Source organism: Triticum urartu, chromosome 7 (genome assembly GCF_003073215.2).
Source record: "Triticum urartu cultivar G1812 chromosome 7, Tu2.1, whole genome shotgun sequence".
NCBI lineage: Eukaryota > Viridiplantae > Streptophyta > Magnoliopsida > Poales > Poaceae > Triticum > Triticum urartu.
The window spans coordinates 199,420,025-199,445,112 of record NC_053028.1 but is presented as its reverse complement, the minus strand read 5'-3'; the positions used below and the strand labels follow the sequence as shown (position 1 = coordinate 199,445,112).

Genomic DNA, 25,088 nt, shown 5'->3' with positions numbered 1-25,088 from the left:
CTTGCTTCTTCCTCTCGCCGCTGCTGCTCCGAACCACGCCGCGCCCGCAGCGATGAGCTCTTCCTCTGCCGTCGCGCCTCCTGCTGTGCGCTCCGGAGTGTGGGACAGCTCCGAGGTCGATGACGATGACGTCGAGATCCTCCGCAAGACACGGCGGCTGCGCGGCAGGGGCTTAGTGCGGGTCCGCCTCGCGCCGGAGGGGGGAAATATCGCCGGCGCCTGAGGAGGGCGAGCGGGTCATATTCCGCTCGCACCTTATGCGCGGCCTGGGGCTGCCGGCGAGCGGCTTCTTCCGCTCCTTCTTGGAGTTCCACGGGCTCCAGCCGCACCACCTTACTCCGAACACGATGGTGCTGCTGGCTGCCTTCGCCACCCTATGCGAAGGCTTCCTCAGCGTTCTCCCCACCATCGAGCTCTGGGGTGAGTTCTTCCAGTCCAAGCTTGGCACACACGTCGCCGGCGTGCCGGCCCTGTGACTCCCCCAATTTGACCGTACACTAATCATACACGCAAACGTGTACGATCAAGATCAGGGACTCACGGGAAGATATCACAACACAACTCTAGAAATAAAATAAGTCATACAAGCATCATATTACAAGCCAGGGGCCTCGAGGGCTCGAATACAAGAGCTCGATCATAGACGAGTCAGCGGAAGCAACAATATCTGAGTACAGACATAAGTTAAACAAGTTTGCCTTAAGAAGGCTAGCATAAACTGGGATACAGATCGAAAGAGGCGCAGGCCTCCCGCCTGGGATCCTCCTAACTACTCCTGGTCGTCGTCAGCGGACAGCACGTAGTAGTAGGCACCTCCGGTGCAGTAGGAGTCATCATCGACGGTGGCGCCTGGCTCTTGGACTCCAGCATCTGGTTGCGACAACCAGAAAGAAAGGAGAGGGGGAAAAGGGGGGGAGAAAGCAACCATGAGTACTCATCCAAAGTACTCGCAAGCAAGGAGCTACACTACATATGCATGGGTATCAAATGGAATAAGGGTATCATATGTGGACTGAACTGCAGAATGCCAGAATAAGAGGGGGATAACTAATCCTTTCGAAGACTACGCTTCTGGCAGCCTCCGTCTTGCAGTATGTAGAAGAGAGTAGACTGAAGTCCTCCAAGTAGCATCGCATAGCATAACCCTAACCGATGATCCTCCCCTCGTTGCCCTGTGAGAGAGCGACCACCGGTTGTATCTGGCACTTGGAAGGGTGTGTTTTATTAAGCATCCGGTTCTAGTTGTCATAAGGTCAAGGTACAACTCCAAGTCGTCCTGTTACCGAAGATCACGGCTATTCGAATAGATTAACTTCCCTGCAGGGGTGCACCACATAACCCAACACGCTCGATCCCATTTGGCCGGACACACTTTTCTGGGTCATGCCCGGCCTCGGAAGATCAACACGTCGCAGCCCCACCTAGACCAACAGAGAGGTCAGCACGCCGGTCTAAACCTAAGCGCACAGGGGTCTGGGCCCATCGCCCTTAGCACACCTGCACGTTGCGAACGCGGCCGGAAGCAGAACTAGCCCCCTTAATACAAGAGCAGGCTTACGTTCCAATCCGGCGCGCGCTGCTCAGTCGCTGACGTCACGAAGGCTTCGGCTGATACCACGACGCCGGGATACCCATAACTACTCCCGCGTAGATGGTTAGTGCGTATAGACCAAATGGTCAAACTCAGATCAAATACCCAGATCTCGTTAAGCGTGTTAAGTATCCGCGAATGCCGACCAGGGCCAGGCCCACCTCTCTCCTAGGTGGTCTCAACCTGCCCTGTCGCTCCGCCACAAAGTAACAGTCGGGGGCCGTCGGGAACCCAGGCCCACCTCTACCGGGATGGAGCCACCTGCCCCTTCAGCCCCCAACTCTGAACAGTACCACAGGTAATGTAACTGTGTAAAGTATATAGTATATGCCCGTGATCACCTCCCGAAGTGATCACGGCCCAGTAATATAGCATGGCAGACGGACAAGAGTGTAGGGCCACTGATGGAACACTAGCATCCTATACTAAGCAGTAGGATAGCAGGTAAGGGTAACAACTGTAGCAACAATGACAGGCTATGCATCAGAATAGGATTAACGGAAAGCAGTAACATGCTACACTACTCTAATGCAAGCAGTATAGAGGAGAGTAGGCGATATCTGGTGATCAAGGGGGGGCTTGCCTGGTTGCTCTGGCAAGAGAGAGGGGTCGTCAACACCATAGTCGAACTGGGGGTCGCCGGCAGTCTCGGGGTCTACCGAAAAGAAGTAACGGAGGGGGAACACAATAAATAACAGTGCAATCAAAGCATCACAAGGCATAACATGACAATACACGGTGCTAGGGGTGGCCTAACGCGGTAAGAGGTGATACCGGGGAAGGGGGAAACATCCGGGAAAGTATCCCCGGTGTTTCGCGTTTTCGGGCAGAGGAGCCGGAGGGGGAAAGTTGCGAGTTCGATAGGTTAGGGATGTGTGGCGGACGAACGGTCTGCGTATCCGGATTCGTCTCGTCGTTCTGAGCAACTTTCATGTAGAAAGTATTTTCATCCGAGTTACGGATTAAAAGATATGATTTTCTAAAGATTTTATTAATTTCTGGAATTTAATTAATTAAGTAATTAATTCGAAAATGAATTAATGACATCAGCATGATGTCATGCTGACATCAGCAGTCAATAGAGTTGACTTGGTCAACCTGACCAGTGGGTCCCACTGGTCAGTGACACATTTTAATTAAACAGTTTAATTAATCTAATCAAAATTAATTAGTGGGTGGGCCCCACTGTCATACTAATTAATTAGCTAATTAACAGTAGTTAATTAGGTTAACTAATCATTAGGTTAATTAATCTTATTTGGTTAATTTAATCAGAATTAATTAAGTTAATTAATTGGTTAATTAATTAATTAATTTCATTATTTATTTAATTAATTTTTTTTATTTTTTTCGTTCTGGGCGTGGGCCCCATTCGTCATAGGCCCCAGGGGGCCAAACAGGGGAGGGCGCTACTGGTAACGGGCGCGGGGGCGCCTGACAGGGGCCAACCCGGGCACTGGCCTCGGGCGAGACCAGCGGCACGGCGGGGCCAGTCCGGCCACCGGCAGCGAGGCAGCAGCAACGCCGGCGAGGTGGGGGCAGGCAGCACCTGCAGCAAGCAGGATCAGGAGTAGGCCGCGGACGCGCGCGGCGCACGGGCGCGGGAGGCGGGCGCGATGTGCAGGGGAGGCGAGAGGGCAGCAGCAGCGCATTGCAGTGGGGGGATAGGGTGGGCGCCGGCGGGCGCCAAGGGTTGCGGGGCGCGCGGCTTGTCCGGTGACGGGCGCGCGCGGCGCGTGTACAGGGGCGAGGGAAGGTCTGCGGGCGCGGCGAGGTCGGGGAGAAGGCACGCGGGGCGCGAGCGGGGCCAGACAAGGCGCGAGCAGTCGGGCCGGAGCGTGGCGGCGACCTACAGCGGGAGGCGGAGGGGGATTTGGGCAAGGGGCTCACAGGGGAGGTCGCGTGCGAGCTCGAGGGGGCCGGGGAGGCGTTGGAGCAGCAGGTCGACGTAGTCGTCAACTCGTCATGGCGTTGGGCGACGCGAAGGAGCGGCGACGATCCGGCGATGGGGGACACCGTGGCCTTGCGTTGGTGGGGTGGACGACGACCACGGGGCGCGACGAGGTCCAAAGGCGCCGGCGGTGGAGAGGCAGGGCAGGACGCTGGCGTCGGCGAGAGGGGGCTCCGGGGAGGAGGCGCCGTCGTCGGGGGTGCAGGGCAGCGCGGGATCGGGGCGATCCCGATCCAGATCGTGGGGGGGGCGAGTGGGGGCGAGGGGAATGGGGAGTGGGGGGTTACGGGTTAGGGTTTCCCCCTCGTGGGGATAAGGCAGGGGCGGATCGGCCGGCTGGGCCAGGTGGGCCGGCCTGGCCGGTGAGCTGGGCCGTCTGGCCAGTTGGCCAGGGGCTTAATTTTTTTTAGTTATGTTTTATTTTGACCTTTTCTTTTCTGCTTTCTTTTATTTATTTAATAATTTATAGTTTTACAAAAAGTAAAACCTATATGTAAAATAGAGTTACAATTCCAACTACTTTCACAGAAAGTTTTACCCCTCATCAAAATAGTTTAGTATTTTATAACATTCAAAGACATTTATTCAATAGTTTTACCTACTGTTTTAATCATTTAAGTGCATTTAATTTTTTTATAAAATTGTGGTTTCTCCACAATAATTACCTATGCATTATTTGGCAATACCCCAACATTTTAGTTTTAATATTTGAAAACCCTTACCGTTTGACTTTATTTTAAGTTTGAATTCGAATCGATTTTGAACTAACACGAGATTAACAACAGTAACTATGGTGACGTGGCATCATTAACATGGGATTACTGTAGCCTAATTATCCGGGCGTCACAGGCCCAGTGCGGTGCGTTTATCGCGATGCGGAGACCAGGGGCCGACAATCCGTTTCTCACCATCGCGCTGATTAAGTCGGTGAAGATGTGGCAGCGGTCCTACTTTTATGTGAAGAACGTCGCCCCAGAAGGCGACTGGGTCAACCTGCCGGCTTACGAAGCCGGCGCGCCAGCTGGAAGGCTCCCCAGCTGGTCACACCGAGCCAGGACGTTGTCTCCTGCTGGTGCCGCCGCCGTCGCGCGACTCCGAGTGCTGACGCAGTCGGAGGGCTTGACCGGGGCCGACTTGCTGGCCGCCTTTGTGGCGCGTCGAGTCCTCCCACTTCAAGCCGACCTCACCTGATCTGCCAGATGAGCGGTCATCGGGACCCGAGTCGGATGTGCTCCAAGGACATGCCTCACGCGGAGGTGGCGGACACGGTGAACTACACCGCGAACTGCGGTCTCACGGTGGATTGGCGGTTCGACAAGGAGCCGTACTCACGCGCCAACCCCTCGCCTATTGTAAGTCGTCTTCCTTTTTCTTATGTTTCTTTTGTTACCGAGTCCGACTTGTCCAGTCTGGCCGTTTTTGTTTTTGAATCAGAACCCTCTCGTCCATCCCTCGGCCGGCACCACGGGGCCGGCTCGTCAGTTTGTCCCCGATCAGGCGGAGAGCGACGTCGACAATCCTGACTTGGGGGCGGCGGCCATGGAGGCCGACGCCGAGGGAGGAGGAGGAGAAGCAGGCGGCTCCAGGCCCACGGCCACTTTCGCCGACTGGCCTCATGAAGATGCCGTGGGAGAAGTCGCCCCGCGTCACCAGCCAAAGGTTGGCCAGCCAAGCGCGAGTTCCTCCGCCGTCTTGGACGCTCAAGGCGGCGCAAAGAAGCGTCGGGCCGAGCCGAGTACACTTGGTGGCCGGTCGAAAAAATTTAAGGGAGCGGCCGCCGTGACCAAGCGGGAAGAGGTGGCCGCGAAAGCCAATCGCTTCCGCAAGGAAGTGAAGAAGCCGCCGCTGGTCTCTGCATAAGCGCCTCCGTCCCTCATCTTTATTTTCTCTTTGTTGATCTTGTCTGAATCTTTCATATGCTTCCCTCACTCTTGAGAGGGTTGCCGCCGCCTCCGTTATGGGATCGGCGGAGACGTCTGCCACCACTCGGCGGATTGACCCCGCCGCCGACCTCCGGGAGGCGACGGAGCGGAACGCGCAGGAGAAGCGCGAGGAGGAAGAGGCCGCCCGCCTGAAGAAAGCGGAGGCCGAGAAGGCGGAGGCCTCCGCCCTGAAAAAGCTGGAGGAGGCCGAGGCCGCCGTCGCGGCAAGGCGGCAGGCTGAGGAAGTCGTGCACCGGCGATCGGCGGTGTTCGTCACCCCTCTAAACTCTGCGCCGCCGCCCCCGGAGTTCACGGGGCAGTCAGGGGAAGCCGGCGGCGGGTTCCCGATCATGGAGAGGGGCGGCGGCGACGCCTCCATGCCGAACGCGGTCGTGCCGCCACCGCCGCTCCCGCCGCCGTCTAGGAGCGCGCAAGGCAAACAGCCGGCGGACCCGCCCTTGCCGCCGACTGAAGACGAGGCCGTGGCGAAGCTACTCCTTCAAGTCGGCTCGCCAACACGCCGCCATCTTGAGAAGGCGACTTCGGCGCCACGCCCCTTGGAGACCGGCACCGCCAGCTCGACGATCCCAGACGCCGAAGCTACGAGCGCCGCGCCCATTGGGTGGGTGCGAGGAGGCGGCACGGGCCCGCTGAACCAGGCGCTTCTGGATGTCCAGACAAAGCTGCGAGCTGAGGGCGACGCTATCCAAAACTGCACCAAGGCGCACCTGGCGTCGCGGGTAGCCATCCGGGTATGCTTTCTCCTTTGTCTTTGTTTTCTTGTTCCTCTCTGTGGGGGTGCGCCACCGCACCCACTGGGTGTAGTCCCCGAGTTTCGGGCCGGCTGCTGAGCAGGCGGCTCAGAACTCCAATTGGCGAGTTCCAGGTACTAACTTTTGTCTGAAATACTTGTCACAGGACTATCACAACCTCCGTGTCACCGCCTTCAACCGCAACATTGAAGAGCTGGGCAAGCGGACCGCCGACTTGTCGGAGAGCCGGAGTGAGTCTTTTTTCTTCTTTGCGGGGGCGCGCTGGCGCACCCGCGGGCTGTAGTCCCTGAGATTCGGGCCGACTGCTGAGCAGTCGGGCCGAATCTCCCCGGCGACCTTCTTTGTTGATGACTTAACGCCTTCTTTCTTCTTTCTCTTCAGAGGCCAACGCCACTCTTCAACAGCAGCTGAGCGAAGCCAACACCGCGTTGCGCGCTAAGGGGGAGGAGTGCAGCAAGCTCGCCGATCTGCTGGCCGCACAATTGGCAGAGCAGAAGGAGCTGCTTAAGAAGACGCGGAAGGAGGCGGAAGAAGAGGAGACCGCCCTCCTGGCCGAGTTCGCGAGCGAGCGCTCCTCCTAGACTAACAAGGAGGCAATGCTGGCCTCCGGCTTCCACGAGATCGAGGACCTCGTCGACGGTGAGCTTCTTTGCTTTCCTTCTTCGAGCTGCCGACTATAGGTCGAGCCGACTCCTGGTTTTTTGACTTGTTCTTCATTCTTTTCGTCTTGGCAGACTTCTTCCCCGGCCACTCGCAGGCCGCCAATCAAGCTATCGAGGCTGATCGCGAGGGGCGGAGGGCAGATGGCGCGGAGATCGCCGACAACGCCCCCCCGGACCCTTGACGAGCATATTCTGAGCATTGGGGCTCGTCTGCGGCCGGCCCACCGGATGCTGCGCCGGCTACAACGTGTCGACGCCCAAGCGATCGCTGCCCTGTGGCCAGACATGCAGGCTCCACGCACCCCCAGTCGGACTGCCGACTGGCTGGAGGTCGCGGCTGGCCATCTTGAGGCCTGGAAGGGTTCTTCTGCCCGGGCTGGAGGGCGCCGAGCCTTGGAATTTGTCAAGGCGTGGTATCCGGGGCTGGACCTAGACCGGCTGGCCACACTCCGGTCAGAGGCCCAGCCAGAGCTGGCAGCCGCGGAAGACGCCCTTGTCAAGCGCGCGGCGGCGATCGCCGAGTACACCGACACCAGCATCTTTGTCCCCGAGCGGGCTGAAAACGGCGGGGAGGTACCGCCAGAGTGGTTTTGGATGAACCCAGACTACGGCGAGGACTCGGCGGAGGTGATCGGCTCCAGCGTCGAGGAGGAAGACGAGGCGGAGAACGGAAGCGAGACAGAGGCACCGGAAGACGGAGCGGACGGCCAGCCTCAGCTCGACCGCGCCTCCAGCAACGAGCCGTGCCCGCCCGAGCCGACTGCCGCCGGAGGTGATCAAGCCGAGACCGCCCAGCCGGCCGCCCCAACATCTGACACCGCCGTCTCCTCCAATCCTCCGAACCCGTCTGCCACCTCCTAGGCTGCCACCTTATCTTTGTTTTATCTGCTTTAATAGTCTTTGAAGAACTTGTTAATTCACACAATTCCACCCGCGGGGTGTATTTTGAATTTCTGCTCGAAGATTCGGCCAAGGGCCTTTGTTATGTAAATATTCATCCGACTTCTATCTTTTCTTGCTCATTGCTCCTTTGCCTTTTTCCTTTGCCGGCTTCCCTCAGTTGTCGTCTTTGTCAGTCGGACAGCCGCTCTGCGGACTACTGCTGGATCAAATTCTTGGTCACTTTGAGAAGGCAAGTACTTAGCCGTCTTAGAGTTGTTTAGCAAGTCGGATAGAAGGCGGCAAGCCGACTGTTCAAGAGTCGGTTTGCGAAAAAAGGCTGGAAGCCGGCTTTAAGCTATGTTTATGCTTTGAGTCCTTAGCCATTTTTCATGTGGACGCCCATTCTTTCTTACTCCTTCCCACCAGACAGTCGCTCTGCGAGCTGCGGCTTCTGACAGGAGACGGCTTAGGTGCCACACACTACTTGTCCGGCTGCAGGAAGCATTTCATAGCGCAAGGCGGCAAGTCCCCGGGCCGACTAGTCGAACCCGGTGCCAAGCGACATAACAAAGAGTAACATACTCGAAGGCATAATTCTTATCATATAAATAAAAGAGGGCAGTCCCTGAGCTCTTCTCGGAGGGGGGCGAAGTCTTGGTACTTTTAATACAAAAGGTAGCGTGGTACATACTGCGTTTAACTGTAAAATTTTCGGAGGAGATTTGCATTCCATGGCCGCTCTGTCTCTTTGCCGGAGTCGTCCCTCTTGCGTGCTCGGGGCTTCTGAGCGTCGATCAGGTAGTAGGAGTCGTTGCCCAGCACTTTGCTGATGATGAAAGGGCCTTCCCAAGGCGCCGACAGCTTGTGCTGGCCGGCTGTTCGCTGGATCAGTCGAAGCACAAGGTCGCCCTATTGGAAATATCTCGGCCTGACCTTCCTGTTGTAGTATCTGCGCAGGCTCTGTTGGTAGATGCTGGACCGGCTGAGTGCCAACAGCCGGCCCTCTTCCAGCAGATCGACATCGTCTTGACGTGCTTCTTCTGCTTCTTCCTCGGTGTACATGGTGACTCGCGGGGAGTCGAACTCTATGTCCGTTGGGATGATGGCTTCAGCACCGTAGACGAGGAAGAAAGGCGTGAAGCCGGTTGACTTGTTTGGAGTCGTGTGCAGACTCCAGAGGACGGCTGGCAACTCATCGAGCCAGCAGCCAGCCGAGCGCTCCAGAGGCTCGACCAGTCGGGGCTTGATGCCGGACAGGATGAAGCCGTTTGCTCGCTCCACCTGGCCGTTTGACTGTGGATGGGTGACGGACGCTAGGTCCAGTCGGATGCCTTGTGTCACGCAGAAACGGGCCAAGGCGCCTTTGGCAAAATTCGTGCCGTTGTCGGTGATGATGTTGTGTGGTACGCCGTACCGAATTGTGATATCGAAGATGAAAGTCACGGCAGTCGGACCATTCAGCTTCTTGATTGGCTTCGCTTCTATCCACTTGGTGAACTTGTCCACCGTGACAAGTAAGTGAGTTAGGCCACCTCGTACCGTCTTGAATGGTCCCACCATGTCTAGGCCCCAAACTGCGAAGGGCCAGGGAATGGGGATGGTCTTGAGTGCAGAAGCCGGCTGATGCGGCTTGGAGCGGAACTTCTGACACCCTTTGCATTTTTGACCAATTTCTTGGCCTCTTCTAAGGCCGTTGGCCAGAAGAAACCGTGTCGGAAGGCTTTGGCGACGAGTGCTCTTGAAGCCGCATGGTGGCCGCACTCGCCTTGATGGATGTCTTTGAGAATTGCTTGGCCTTGCTCTGGCTACGCAGCGCTGGTAGACACCAGTGACGCTGCGCCTGACCAGCTCGCTGTTGACTATGGTGTAGGCTGCCGCTCCGCGTTGTACTTGCCGAGCTAAGGTCTCATCAGTTGACAGCTCTTTACTCGCCAGGAATTTGAGGATGGGCTGGGCCCATGAGGGTGCTGCTATTTCTTCGACTGCCAGAACTGCGACTTGGACGAGGGCGGCTGGGCTGGGAGGCGGCGGGCTGGAATCAGCAACCGCTTGTTGGATTAATGAAGTCCCCGAGCCAACTGGTGCAGCCCTCGGGCCGAGTTCTGGAGTCTTCGGGCTGGCCGCCGCAGTCCCCGGGCCGGGTTCTGCAGTCCCTGGGCCGGCTTCGGCTGTGGCGGCTTTGGAGCCATCTGCCAAAATCCTCGTACCGTTTGCTAGAGCTCTGGAGTCGGATCCGACTTCTTCGGGAGGAGCCAGCACAAAGATGGAGTCTAATTCTGGTGAAAGCTTCACAGACGGCTTGAGGAGGCGCTGAAGGGCGACGCCGGATGGTATTGCTTGGCGGGTGGAGCCGATTCATGCCAGGGTGTCTGCTTGGTCGTTGTCATTTCTTGGCACATGGAGGAACTCGCACCCCTCGAAATATCCACTGAGTTGCTGCACGAGGAAACGGTAGCTCGCCATGTTTGCATCTTTGACGTCCCAGTCACCAGACGACTGCTGGACCACCAAGTCGGAGTCGCCATAACACAGGATCCGACGAATGCCAAGTTCTTTGGCAAGCCGGAGCCCATGAATGAGCGCCTCATATTCGGCGACGTTGTTGGAGGCGGCAAAGTGGATTTGCAGTGCGTATTTGAGCTTGTCGCCTTTAGGAGAAGTGAGGACAACGCCGGCTCCCAAGCCGGTGCGCATCTTGGAGCCGTTGAAATGCATCTGCCAATGGGTGGAGTCGGGCGCTGGTGGTAGGTACTGGGTCTCGGCCCAGTCGATGAGGAAGTCAGCCAGTGCTTGTGACTTGATGGCGGTGTGGGGCTGGTAGTAGATGGTGTAGGGAGCCAGCTCTATGGCTCATTTGGCCACTCGGCCAGAAGCATCTCGGCTTCCGATGATCTCGGCAAGTGGGGCCATGCAGACCACAGTGATTGGATGCTCTTGAAAGTAAGGCTTCAACTTCTTGGCGGTAAAGTGCACACCATAGCACATCTTCTGGTAGTGGGGGTGGTTCTACTTGGAGGTTGACAGCACTTCGCTCAGGTAATATACTGGTCTCTGTACAGGTAGTGCCTTGCCTTCCTCCTTACGTTCCACTACAATGACTGTGCTGACTACCCGGCTGGTGGCGGCGATGTACAGGAGCATGTGCTCCTTAGGAGTCGGAGCCGCCTGAACGGGTGGAGTAGTCAACATCTTCTTCAACTAGAGAAAGGCTTCGTCCGCCTTGTGGTTCCACTCGAAAAAAGTGGTCTTCTTCATGAGCTGGTATAAGGGGAGAGCTTTCTCGCCCAGCCGACTGATGAATTGGCTGATGGACGCCAAGCAGCCAGTGAACTTTTGCACGTCTAGTAGTAGGCTGGGTACCTCCATCCTCTCAATGGCCTTGATCTTTACAGGGTTGCACTCTATGATGCGTTCAGAGACCAGGAAGCCAAGGAGTTGGCCGGCTGGTACTCCGAAGACGCACTTCTCAGGGTTGAGCTTGATCTGGAATCAGCGCATGTTCTCAAAGGTCTCCTTGAGGTCTTCCAGCAGTGTTCCATGCTTCTCCGTCTTCACCACCACATTGTCCACGTAAACGTGGGCATTTCTGCCGAGTTGCTTGAGGAGGCATTTCTGCATGCAACGCTGAAAGGTGGCGCCGGCATTCCTCAAGCCAAACGTCATGGTCAGGTAGCAGAAGGCTCCAAACGGCGTGATGAAGGCAGTCTTCAGTCTGTCAGCCGGGTTCAGCTTGATTTGGTGATATCCTAAATATGCATCTAAGAAGCTCAACAGCTCGCATCCGGCTGTGGAGTCTATCACCTGATCAATTCTTGGCAAGGCAAAAGGGTCCTTGGGGCAAGCCTTGTTGAGGCTTGCGTAGTCAATACACATTCTCCACTGCTTGTTCTTCTTCAGTACCAGGACCGGGTTGGCTAGCCACTCTGGAAAGAATACTTCCATAATGAAGCCGGCTGCTAGGAGTCGGGCTATCTCTTCTCCGACAACTCTTCTCTTTTCTTCTGATAAGCGGCGCAAGGGCTGCCTGACTGGCTTCGCATCAGATCGGAGATGTAACTTGTGCTCGGCGAATTCCGTTGATACACCTGGCATGTCTTTGGGGGACCATGCGAAGATGTCTCGATTCTCACGGAGGAAATCGACGAGCTCGCCTTCCTATTTGCTGTCGAGATTTGCGCCTACGACAGCGTACCTCTCTGGGTGCTCCGGGTCCAAGGGTATCTCCTTCGTCTCTTTGGCCGGCCTGAACGAACCCTCAGCCTCCGATTCCTTGGGGTTAGGCGACACCTCTGGCTGCTTGCCGGCCATCGCCACAACCCGGTCAAGGAGCCGCTTCTCGGCCGCGATCACCAGGGACTCGGCCAACCGACTACTTTCAGCCGCATAGGCAGACGACTTCCGGTAGTCGCCGGCTATGGTCAGAATCCCCTTGGAACTAGGCATCTTCATCTTGAGGTAGGCGTAGTGGGGGACCGCCATGAACTTGGCCAGGGCGGGTCAGCCAAGTAATGCATGGTATGGGCTCTCAAGATCCACCACCTCAAACCAAAATGACTCTCGGTCGAAGTGATCTTTGTCTCCAAAGAGGACGTCCATCAGGATCTTGCCGATTGGTGAGCAGGAAAGGCCAGGAACAATGTCGTGGAATACAGTCCGGCTGTTCTGAAGCTGTCTTTGCTTGATTCCTAACTTCTTCATGGTGTCCTTGTACAGGATGTTGATGCTGCTACCTCCGTCTATCAGAATTCGCGAGAAACAAGCAGCTCGTCTATCCGTGGCATAGGTGGCATCCAAGACCAAGGCATAGGAACCCGGACTCGACATCACCTCTGGGTGATCAGCTCTGCTCCAGTTGATAGGCTTCTCGGACCAGTGCATGAATTCTGGTGTCTCTAATGCTACTGCATTCACCTCTTGCTGCTGCTGCCGCCTGCTGCATCGATCATCAGCCACGCTGGTAAATACCACGTAGGCTCCGTGCTCTTCGGGGTACTCGTCTTGTACTGCACCGCCTGGCCTGACAGCCGGCTGCTGGGGCGGAGGCGGCTACCCAGCAGGCGTGGGAGGCAGGAGGCCGTCTCCTTTGGCGATCCTGGTGAGCCAGTGGCACTTCCGAGTGGTGTGGTTCGACGGCTTCGCGCCGCTGTGGAACTTGTAAGGACCATCCAGAGTGTGCTCGTATGAGAAAGCCGGCAACCAGTTGGGCTTGCCGCCTTTCTGTCGCTTGGGTGGAGGCTGCCCTTCCGGCTGCTGGTCTTCGACTGTCATCACCTGCCGGCTGTGGAGCCTTGCGCTTGTGGTCGCTCTGCTGTTGTCGCCGACTGGCGTCTTCAGCCGGAGTTCTAGGAGCCTAAGGGGCCATTTTGCCAGTCGCACTAACTTGAATCTCCGCCTTCATGGAGGAGTCGGCCGTGACATACTTGTCTGCTATGATCAGCAACTCGTCGAGGGTTTCTGGCTCGTCGCAGAGGAGCTTGTGCTTGAGGAGGGTGCCTTCTCTGCACCCGGCGGTGAAGTACTCGATAGCCTGCACCTCGTGCACGCCCTCGCAGGAGTTCCGAAGCTCGGCCCAACGTGTGAGGTAGTCGCGAGTTGACTCGTTGAGGCCTTGCACGCACAAGGAAAGCTGGCGAGGATTAGGAGGACGCTTGTACGTTCTTGTGAAGTTGCGGACGAATGCATCGGTGAAGTCGACCCAGCTGTTGATGTTGCGGGGTTTCAGGCTGTTCAGCCATGTCCGGGCTGTGCCCTGGAGCATGAGCGGAACGTATTTTACGGCAACACGCTTGTTGTCGTTCACTATGTTGACGGCCGTGGAGTAGTCAACCAGCCAGTCCTCCGGCTTCACGGAGCCGGTGTACTTGGGCGTGTCTCTTGGGAGCGTGAACCCTTTGGGAAAGGGCTCGTCTCGAATGCGGGGCCCGAAACAAGGCGGACCCAACTCATCTTCTTCTTCCAGCGCCAGGGATTGGTGAAGTCGGTCGATCCGGTGGCGGGCGTCGTTTTCTCCGACTCCCTCTCGGCGGCCAAGGCGGTCGCCGAGAGTCGGATGGTCAACAGGCGGCAGGGAGACTCGCCTTTCCTTGCGAGGAGGAGGAGGCGGACAGTCGTCCCGTCGTTTCACTGCTCTTGGGTGGCCGTCTTGGTCGCGCTCTATGGTAACGCGAGTCTGACTGTGGCGGACAACCGGATCCTTGTCTTTTCTTCCGCGGGCGCCACCAGTCGGCGTCCGAGACGTCGCGCCTTGGTCTCGGCGTGGAGGCGGGTCGTCGTTTTGTCGCTGCGGTGCCTCTGTGCGGCAGCCGGCCTTATTCTGCGCGGTACCCGCGTTGAGGAGCCGCTGGACTCGCTCCGTCATCAGGCGGTGCTCTTCACCCTCAAAGTTGTCCAGCTCGTCCGCCGCCGCCTGGGCGGCTCGAATGTTCTCCGCAGGCGTGGCGTATACAGGGCGATTTGCCCCGAACAGGTTGGCGATGGCCACGCCGCGCTGCTGGACCGCGCCTAGGCGGTTGGGCCAGTTGGGGCTGGCGAGCCACCCACAACGCGATCCATCTCACGCTGGTAGGCTTCTGACAAGCGTCTCATGCTAGCCAGCTTCTTCGCGCCTTCGACGAGCTGAAGGCGGCGCGCCTCCAGCGTCTCTGCGTCAGCGTCTTCCGGAATGGGCGCGGTCAGGTCTTGCAGTGCCGCGCCAAGTGGGTCATGCGCTCCTCCGCCGGGATGATCGTCATGACCGATGACGAGCACCTCTGTGACGGTGCTTCCGTCGCTCTCCGCGCGAGGGAGCGGCTCGTCGTAGACCACCACGTTGGTGGGGAACGCGTCGAGCGACGCGGTGTCGGAGTCGACCAGCATCAGGTCGGTGGAGCCTACAGACTCCAAGTCCACGGCAGGCTCGCTGGCGACATGGAGTTGGTCAAGGAGGCCCGCGAGGAGGCTCTCGGAGCCGCCCGTGCCTGCGTCGGATGCAGGCTCGTCGGAGAGGCGAACCTCGCCGACAAGATCGGCGAGGCAGCTGGCTGCGCAGGTGATCTCAGCGCCATGCAGCGCGTCGGCGCAAACTCCGTCTAGCGTGTCGGGCTAGCTGCGCTCGCCAAGGAGGAAAAGGGTTCTCGTCCAGAGCAGGTCTCCGGACGACTGCACCAGGCCCCACGGTGGGCGCCAAATGTCGGGGGTTGGGTGCGACATATGCCAAAGGATGGCTTATCATGGTGGGAGCGAGTAGAACGTTGCCGGTGCTTGGAAACGGGATAAGGCGAAGGCATGCACGCCGGCGAATCTTACCCAGCTTCGGGGCTCTACGTGGAGATAACACCCCTACTGCTGCTCTGCGGGGTCTCTGCATGATCACTTTGGCAAAAGTGTGTACACGGTTGCTCCTTGAGCTGTTTCCTGGAGGTAGGAGAAGGCAAGGCTAGCTTTCTCCTACCTATATGATCTGGTCTAGTGCTAATGGATTCGAACCCTTTGCATGGGTGCCCTGGGGGTTTATATAGGCCTACCCCCAGGGGTATAATGGTAATCCGGCTGGACGCGGGCCAGCCGTCAGTCTCTCTGGCCGCCGTCTTATCCGCCGACTCCTGGGGCCCGCCGACTGGTGGGCCCCATTGACTGACTCGGTACAGAGCCGACAGGCCACGTCCGCCGCGGGCGGGTCTTGCCGGCTGCAGATTACTGTAGTCGTGCTTCTAATGATGCGGGCTCGGTCATGGGGTCATGGCAACAGCTCCGCCGTCTGGCGGGCGATCACTATTGCCACTCCTTGTCGCGTCTGGTTAATGGCACGTGGGGCCCGTGGGAGGGGCTAGCTGACTCCTGGGGGCCGACTGGTGGCGCTCTCGCCGTCTTCTGTACGCCCGCCGACTGGTGGGACTCGTAGTCCCTGGGTCGTACCGGCAGGCCGTCGTGGGCACAGGACTGCGCCCACTGGGGCTAACATCAGGGCTAGCATGGCAACAGTGCTGCGCCGGGCGGAGATCTCCGCGGGTACGGCGTACTGTGGCCATGCCTGCCCTTGGAAAAGGATGGGAGTGGACCTTACTGTGGCCACTACCCGTCCCGTCCCTCTTTATGAGGGCATAGGGGTTGTTGGCGTCGCGGGCCGACTCCCCATGGCCGGCTTCTCTGGAAGTCACCAGTTAGGAGTCGGCTCATCCTGAAGTCGTCCCCGGAACTCGGCCGCGAGTGGGCAGTCGGCTGCCTCGCCGCCGACTCTTAGAAGGCGGCTCTTCATCCTGGGGTCTTGAGGGGCGCAGCCTGCCCCGATGTCTTGAAAGATTCTGGGCCTGGGTTAGCCTACCCGTGGCACATTACTCCGACAAAAATGGTCAACTAAGTTTGATACGGCAAAAAATCATAATATTTCAAAAACATTAGTATATTATTTCGAATTTACTATTCACGTGTGTGTACGGGTGAAACAATGTTCACATTTGTATTTTTGGAATATAAACCAACCAGTTACGAAACAATTTTGGTATACTTGTTGGTGGTGGTAATTGTACGTAGGGCTGCAAACGAATCGAGTTTGAGCGAGTTGGACTTGACTCAGCTCAACTCATACTAAAATTAGAGCGAGCTCAAACTGAATGAAGTTCAAGGTCGAGCGGTAAAACATGACTTGTGTTCAGCTTGTAACGATCTTGAGGCGGTCTCGAGCTAGTTTGGAGCTAAATGACATGATAAAAATTATAAAATCTGTGACTATTATCCCAACTAGATGACGCGAAATTGAAAAAAAAGGCTTATTCTAACTGAAGGCACAACAATCTCTTCACGCTTGGGAGAGCGCATCTTCCCTTGGACGAAATCTAGATTATGGTCTACATGGATGAAAGAAAAGAAAAACGAAGGGGCAAATGCTGGGAACTTTTGCCAGAAAAAACTGAATATTTAACACACGACCGATGTTCCATATTATTTGCTTGTAAATAAAATGAAGAAAAGTCCTAAACGATATGTATGGTAATATTGTCCTATTTTCATTTAATATATGGCATAATCATTTAACAAATGATATTATGCCGAGCTATTGAGCTGAAATCGAGCAAGCCAGAATTGGCTCAAGATCAGCTTGTTTCTTGATCAAGTTATAGAAAGTGTTCATACTTAGCTCGTTTCATTTCGAGTCGATCTCGACTCGAGCCAAAAAACAAGTCGATTTCGAGCGGCTCACGAGCATCAAGCTTTTCTTGCAACCCTAATTGTACGTAATGTAAATTGTGCAACGAATCAAGGTAGCGGACCGGCATGATAGAACCAAATGGTGAACTATTTCCTCTTATCAAAAAACTTCTGCTACGCTGCCAATTACGTTTTGTAGAATTGTCTTCGATAAGAACTACCTCCATCTAAAAGAACCACAAAACACTTTAATTTTAGGTCCCTCCAAGAAAAGGAGGCTATGGTTTTTGCCTCCCGTCGGCGGCGTGCCGATCTCCCACATCTTCTGTGGCCTTAGGGCCATAGGTGCGCAGTGGATCCCGGCCCTTGTTGGCCGGAGGGCTCTGTTTTCAGGTGCTTCTTCAAGTTCTGTTAAGGTTTGTGTCCTGCTCAAGAAGACGAGACGACGGCGGCTTCTTGAAGATGGAATAAGATTCTCCCCGCCTAGCCCCCGTCCCGATGGTGTGTCTAGCATCGTCGGAGGGCGTGTGGAGGTGTGTCTCCGGCGGATCTCACGAGATTTGGTCGGTGGTTGTCTTTGGTGGATCCGATCGAATCTGGTCTTTATTCATGTGTCTTCAGGTTGGATCCTTCCGATCTAAAATTCCCTTCATCCGCGGCGGTTGCTATTCTGGGGCATTGGTCCTATGGGACCTTAGTACGACGACTTCCCGATTATCTACTACAACAAGTTATGCCCGGCTCCGGTGAGGGAGGGGCGATGACGGCGGCACGCCTTCGGCTCGCTTCAGTGCCCGTAGTCGTCGCTAGGTGGCCTATGAATCTGGACGTAAATTTTATTATTTCTGGTGTTCGTTGTACCGCCATGATTGAAAATGAATAGATCGACAGTTTTCCGAAAAAAAACACTTTAATTTTAGAAGGGACATTTGTCTTCATATATGCTTCATGCAAAAAATAAGCCCAAACGTAAACCCGCATACATAAAATTTACGGTGAAGACACCATTGATTCAACCTCCAACGTATTTGGCATCCGAGTTAGATTGATTTACATCAACCTAGTAACTTTTTTTTTGAGACGCAACAACCTAGTAACTAAATGAATCCACTTAGTTCATTGTCACCAAGTGTTAAAGTATACTAGATACTACCCTGCGCGTTGCTGCGAGAATTTATAGTATTGCAAGAAGGATATATGAGGTGAGAAATCATGAAACCATGAAAATGAACACAAATAAATATATTTTTAAACCTTTGATTGATGGTATGATGAAAAGTCATCAAATTTAAGTATATTGTAGAGTATCTCCATATTTTCTTAATTAGACTACATCCCTAACATGAAATGAAGAAACATATAGTTTGATAAGATTTTTCTCATAACAATACAATATAATACAACTTGGTTGCCTGTTAGAAGTGCATAAGGATAAAAAACAAAGAAATTTCATGGTAAACCACAAGCCTTTCGGCGTTAATACTCCAAAGCAGGTATTAGCTTGGATTGTCGACCATGATTAGAATAACCAAAGGTCTGCAAAATGGCATGGTTCATGAGTAGGAAAAAGTACAGTCCATTTTAGTACGTATCTCTACTTCTAATGAAGCAATTGGTAGTCTCCGCCGGTCAATTTTCGTCCCACCACTTTCGTCCAGTTTTTTTTCGTAGGTTAACCTTCGTAGAATTTTTTCGTCTGGTTTTTCTTTTGTATCTCACCCCGCACGTAAAACGAACAGCCAACGAGGCTCCCTCAATCTCGATCTGTTTCATCTTAGCCTCCAGCCCCGAGAGGAGCCGCCGCCGTGAGGAGACGCCCCAGCCCCAAGAGGAGCCACTGCCGCCACCGCCGCCGCCGAGAGGAGATGCCCCAGCCCCGAGAGAAGCGCCGCCTCCGGGGAACGAGGTCGCCGCCGTCACGCACCGCTTCCTCCAGGAGCCGCCGCCGCCTTCGGGGAACGAGGTCGCCGCCGTCACGCACCGCTTCCTCCAAGTTTGTGATTCCATGGCAACACACAGGCATTCAACTAGATTTACCTTCTTCAGATTAGGAATAGATCAGAAAGTAGGTGACGTGATATAGGGCATTCAACAATGACATGGAAGCTACATGCAGATTGAAGGGGCAATAAATTGAGAGGTGAATGATGATAGAAGGTGATGGACAACATGTTCAACGAGAAAGAGCGGGTAGAGGGTTGTGTGGTGTTTCTAAGAATATAGAGAAGAAGATACTTGTATTTGTGTTTTGGTTGAACATAGCATGCAATGTGCTCATTTGTGGGAAGAAAAATAAGCATTGTTTACAAGTTCATTTGTTGGCCCGTGGCAACGCACGAGCAGTCTACTATTTTCAATATACTATTTTTAAAGTCTGGAGTATACATATACTATTTTCAATATCTGACTATTTTTATATTTCTAATGGAAATTAAGGGATGGCATGGTTTGCAGACATGAACTAGGGTCATTGCTCTGTTTCTAAGATACAATGGGTTGTTTATTCATTCCAATTGCATCTACCAGTAATGGTTCCAGTTTTTGTGTCCTTTCTCCTTTTGGAGGCCTACTTCAGATTCTAATTTGAATACTGCCCATTCATGCTTTTAGGAAGGGAATGAAATGCTAAGATGATTTAAGTATTGAACTGAGAAAATATAAGTTTCAGATTCTTTTTACTGAAATAGATTTTCAATGTAAAAGTATTCATTAAATAAATACCTAATTAGAATATGCAATGTTTACATATATTTTGCAAATCGGTGGACACTCTCTCTGCGTTTAGATGCAGGGTTATTAGGTTAATTTTCTTGCAAGGAAAAATGTGATTTTAAGAGGTCATTAAGCTAGAACTTTAGATCAAGATGCAATCTTCAATGTAGGAAGGCATGGATTCGGTGGCAAAAACTTTGATTAGGATGCGGCCCTCTAGGTAGGAAGGCATGGATTCAACGGCAAAAAATTTGGTCGGGATGCAGCTCTTTAGGCAAGATGACATACATCCACAACAAGAACATCAATCAGGATGGATTCAACCAGTGTGCTAGATCGTTGGATGACATAATACAGTTATGGTGTAGGTCGATGGTGGTACTCTAGCTCCAACCAAACTCCGATCCGGCTCATCCAACCTCCAGTTTAGGTTCACTATTCATCAATTTTAGTGCTACGTATTCCTATTTGCATTATACTTGGTGCATAAAATTAATGAGTCAGCAATTTATTATTATTTGTTTGGACAGGGCCTCAGTCTGTTTGGAATCAGATACAACCATCTGATCCATGATTGTTCTTGGGCATCATATTTCAAAATATACTTTTTTTGGATTTTGTAAAGGTTGCAGATAACAAGCCATTGGGAGCTAATGGTTCAGTTAGATCCTGCATTTTCTTGACCTTTTTCCTGTTAGGTAAACAAACTACCATGGAACTTTTCTAATGCGATTGTAAAGTTTTGCCAATCCAATGAGCATATGAGACTGAAATATTGGGTCCACTCTCAGGAACTAAACTGCTTACTCAGCATGGGTGAATTTTTAAAAACAAAAACGGAACAACAATAGCAGCAGCAATAATAATTTCTTTTAAGGAATTTTAAGAAAACAAAACATATACCAGTCTGTTTATGCAGAAATATGAATGATAAGGCAATTGCATGGAGTGAACATTTTGGTGGTTGTGTGACGGTGCAAATAATTAATAAAAGACTCAATTTCCCAAAGGAAAAGTCTACACATCATTATGTAAATCAAATGCAAATATACAATTTTCCATCGATCTTGTTAATATATGGATTTCTTTGAAAGGCACACTTGAAGGCACCAATTGATTAACGCGTAACTCATATTCCTAAAAGAAATATTCATTGTAGTACTTTGAATTGACAACCTCAGGCGCTGATGGAGGAAACAAAATCAACCAAAAGAATAGGAGCATTGTAATAACTGGAGAAGTGGAAATAGATATTAACCAAAAGGGTGGAAGCTAGCTATACCGAGCTAGATATGGCAGATAAGATAGGAAGTTGAATTTTACTCTCATCTAACTGTTGTAAAAATTATGTAATCAAAACAGAGGCCCATGGAATATACTACACTTTTCATGAACAATTATGTTCTAGAACTGTGAATTACATACTAACATTATTCTTGAGAAAGTATGGGTTTTCATCTCTGACCTCGCTTTGATGCGCATGAAACTTATTTCCACAGAAGAGGCAAATCATGAAGCACCTACAGTAGTGAAAGGAATTAAGAAACCCTAGAAATTCTTGCATCAAACTAATTAAATTTCATATGGCTAGCAATTAAATTAGTATATAAAAATAAAATTATCCTACTACATAAGCTTAGCCACTGCTGAATGCTAAATCCAATCTGTACTTGTAATGTCCAAGCGTACGAAACAATGACGGGCAGAAAATTCCCTAGAGGAGTAATCATGCATGTATGCTTAGTCTGAAAGGAGAAATAAAATACTAAAATAATCATAATAATTAGAGCTCATTGCCTTCTTATTTCGGATGCAATGCATGTGATTGTCAACAGGAGACTCTAGACTACCTAGCAGCTGAAAAAAAATCCTTCGGCTGTGAACCTTTTAGTAGAAGAACGACAATGTCAGCCACACATTGATACCAGTCACGTATTAGATCGGTCTCATGTCATCACAGTGGAATAATACTGCTAGGCAGCAACATACCTGAAAGTAAACAACAAAATCGCATATGAGATAATTCTGCCAAACAATCAATGTGTATGTAAGTGAGAGACATATATAGAGGGATGCATGATTGTAGTTGCATGTTGTAAATGGTAGGTTTGATTTGTTTATTTCTTCAAGAAGAATAAAGAAAATTTCACCATCTAGTGCTTCCAATCAAAACCAACTGGATTGGAGACATGAGCATGAATCCGTGGTGCCTCCCTTAACAAATGCTTGCCCGCAGTGCTCGAGACCAGACATGCTGCCACGGAGGAAGTTGCTGGAGATTGGAATAGAGCTTTCTTCTAAAAAAATTCATCCTACCACACACGAATCAGATCTTGCAACCCAGGCTAACTCAAATAAGATACTCAGATCCGGGGAGATGAGAGGAAGTAGAGACCCGACCTTTGGTGCAGGTGTTGTTGAGGGAGGACACCGAGGGTGGCACGTGTGGCCTCACCAGGATCTCTGGTTGACGCCGGAGCGCGATCATGGGCCGTCGGAGCCCGCGGGTCTCGATTTACCTGCAATGGGGTGCGAGTATAAGTTGACCTGCGGTGATCACAAGGCGCTCAAGGCAGTGACCTCCGTCTGAACAGCATGTAGAGGGATCGGTGGAAGAGTGGACACGCAGTTAGCCAGGGTTGCCGGAGCAGCATCGCGCGTCGAGGGTTGCGGGTTGACTCGCCAAGGTCACACGTGTCGGCGCCAATGGGGACGCGGGGTAGCGGGGTCAGTGCGATGTCTCCAGGATGGCGGGGCGGCTCACCGGGGTCACAGCGGATGGCGTGCCTGGATCACCGGGAGTCGCCCTCGCTCGGCACTTCGGCAACGTTGCGGCGCCTCGCTGGGTCACTTTCGCGGAGGATGAAGGGAAAGGGGAGCAGTACCGCATGCGGTGGCGTCGACATTAGATTCGATTTACTCATCGGTTACGGACGGTGGAAGGGGAAGCGAATGGACTGCGTTGGAACCGGACGCGACATTAATTTCTTTTCACTCGACGTTTGCTGACACGGCAGACGATGGAACAGTTTTTACTGACATGGCATGATTGATGACGTGGATAGCCTGCATGTTTAGATAAATAGTGTTAGAAATAAAATATCTTTAGATTTAGAGTAATTAGGCAATTAGCATATTCCTTAGAATATTCTATCTAGCAGTTAGAATATTGGCTTTGTCCATACGCTGTGTCTTTCTAATTATCGTCGTGCCTTTTCTAAATGACGCGACTATTGTAACAGACATGTACTTGCGACTATTCAGGTCATATAAAAGCCTACAGTCATTATCAATGAAATCACTCTTTCACTTCATTTCTCTATACTCTCTTCACGTTATCAAGCACTGTTCTGACTAGAGCAAATAGGCTACAGGAGAGAACGGAGAAGAAAGGTGAGAAACTGATGATTTTCTTGCCGGATGTTGCTTGTTCCTTCGCTTTGTGGCCAGAGAGCACCGGCACTCTCGTTTTCCTCGCCGGAATTTCGCTCTCGCTGCTACTCGCCGATGGAACTCCGACGGTCGCCGGGCATTAAGCCTTCGCTGTCACGGTCGTCCGGACAGAAACGACGGCCTCCACCGCCGCCTCCGCCACTGCGGAAACCTTTGGCTACCCCGGCGCCGCCTGGCGGCCGCCGCCGCCTTCGCAGCAACCGCTGGGTGCAGCGCCGCAACTACCCTGGAGCCCCTGGACCAAGTATCAGGGCCGCTGCCGCGCCGGAAACTTCCGCAGTGCCGAATGCAGAATGAGGCCTCTGCCTCCAACTTCAGCGCGGACGCCGACAACTAGTGCCGCTGCCTCCTGAATCCGCCGTTCGGCCTATGGAGTGGCTGCTGGGCGGACCCAGCGCCGGATGGCTCATCTACGACCAGAGCGCGAGTTCGACGACGAGCCCGTGCACGACTCCGGCAGCGTGGAACTCGCGGTCGCGGCACACCTTCCGCCGGTATACTACTGCCTGCGCCATGATTTCGAGACGTGCCCACAGTCCCTGGCGCTCCTTAGCCTCACCAACCGCTTGGGAGAACTGCGCCCCGACGACCCTTCCGAGGGGACGAGCCAACGCTGAAGTCGCTGGTGGCCACGGACCCACGGTGCCGGCACGAAGCATGAAGGGGCGATAGGAAAATATGGGGAGGCGGCGCTCGTACAGGCCTGAACCTTATCCACTGCTCCTCGTTCCCCTTTTGACCTGCTGGTCCAAGCGGTGCCGACACAGGCTTGTGGGCCAAAAGGCCTTACGTGCCATGCTAGTGTTAAATAAATAACATGCTGATTTAATTAGGCGATTTAGCAGTAGTCCGATATTTCTGGGAAGCTGCAGATCTGCCACTCTATCTGTACTTAGTGTGCTTTAAATTAATGTCTAGCACCTCCAGTTCGTACTATGCTTAGTTCGACAATGTATTCTATTGTACATATATATTCTATAGACCTTATGTCTATTAAAAATTGAAATATGACATGTTATATATTTGCCTTTAGCATATTATGACATGTTATTTGGTACAACAATTTTATTTTGCATTTGAAAAAATAATTTATACTTGCAATATTATCTCATTAATATGAGATAAAAAGGCCAAATAAAATATGTGATTATCTTGAATTATATTTGTGCAATCACACAGTAATGGCATCTCTACTGTATATTACAGTTTGCCCCCCATAGTGCTCTTCCAAATATATCAAAATTCGATGATATACACATATATGGCTTACAAATTATAAGTGTTCCTCTAGAACATATTTGTTGTTTACCAAAATAAATTTTACTATCAAGTAAAATTAATCAAATGCATGATCATACATGCAGGAAATATGGCTAACATCAATAAGAAAGAATTCCAAGAACTACAAATAGATGGAAGTAACTATCTATCATGGGCCATGGATATGAAAATATTCTTAAGTGGACGTAGCCTCGGTCCTTGCATTGTCGCACCCCCTGAAAATGCTCCAGAAATACCTCAAGTGGTAAAGTATGCAGCATTGCACTACATAAGGCACCATCTCCATCCTGATTTAAAAACTGAATATTTGATGGAGGAGGATCCCTTAGCTTTATGGGACTCCCTCAAGAAGAGATATGACCAACAAAGAGCATGAACATTTTGTTGGTCACAATTAAAAGCTGCAAAAATTCTCAAGTAGATTTTATGTGCACCACATATGCCATGAGAAAATTGATTTTTAGGACACTCTCATCTTAAAATTCAGAAAGTAGCCACTTAAATTTCTTGAACACATCGAAGAATATATATGTGGACTACTCAACCATTTCTGGGACATTTATTCATGGTATCAATAGACATCTAAAAAATGATCTTATGTGAGTCTCTAACCTCCACAAAATCATGAGTTCCTAAATTAATTGCTCAAAGCAAATTATCCTTATGGATTATACCCACTTGAATGATGTTTTCACGAGCATGTATGATTTTTACTAAGTACCTCATGTACATACCCAA

At 52.3% G+C, this 25,088-nt stretch overlaps 1 protein-coding gene across 13 annotated transcripts; it reads right to left on the bottom strand.

Annotated features, from left to right (window-relative positions):
- Positions 1–18,228: 18,228 nt before the first annotated feature.
- On the bottom strand, positions 18,229–24,015 carry LOC125524005. Of its 13 annotated transcripts, none has more exons than XR_007290501.1 (5): positions 22,017–24,012; positions 21,767–21,913; positions 21,467–21,605; positions 21,082–21,136; positions 18,235–18,944 (listed from the first exon to the last, which is right to left on the bottom strand). XR_007290501.1 is itself a non-coding variant. In XM_048689084.1 (4 exons), exons 1-4 carry the CDS (start codon positions 22,504–22,506, stop codon positions 18,534–18,536), a joined length of 711 nt encoding a protein of 236 aa, XP_048545041.1. In that variant the 5' UTR covers positions 22,507–24,014; the 3' UTR covers positions 18,229–18,533. The 13 variants fall into 13 exon arrangements, 2 of the variants coding, with proteins under 2 accessions (XP_048545041.1, XP_048545042.1); XR_007290502.1 differs by having other exon boundaries at positions 18,235–18,941; XR_007290500.1 differs by having other exon boundaries at positions 18,236–18,944; positions 21,501–21,605; positions 22,017–24,011.
- Between the last annotated feature and the right edge of the window lie 1,073 nt (positions 24,016–25,088).

Bases quoted from the DNA above. Each gene is read 5' to 3' on its own strand.
- LOC125524005 (XM_048689084.1), bottom strand. From the start codon at position 22,506: ATGCGGTACTGCTCCCCTTTCCCTTCATCCTCCGCGAAAGTGACCCAG. The intron at 22,136-22,380 runs GTGAGCCGCCCC...ACCCCATTGCAG, and splicing joins CGCCATCCGCTGTGACCCCG to GTAAATCGAGACCCGCGGGC. The intron at 18,945-21,081 runs GTCAGAGATGAA...CCTAATCTGAAG, and splicing joins TTCATGCGCATCAAAGCGAG to AAGGTAAATCTAGTTGAATG.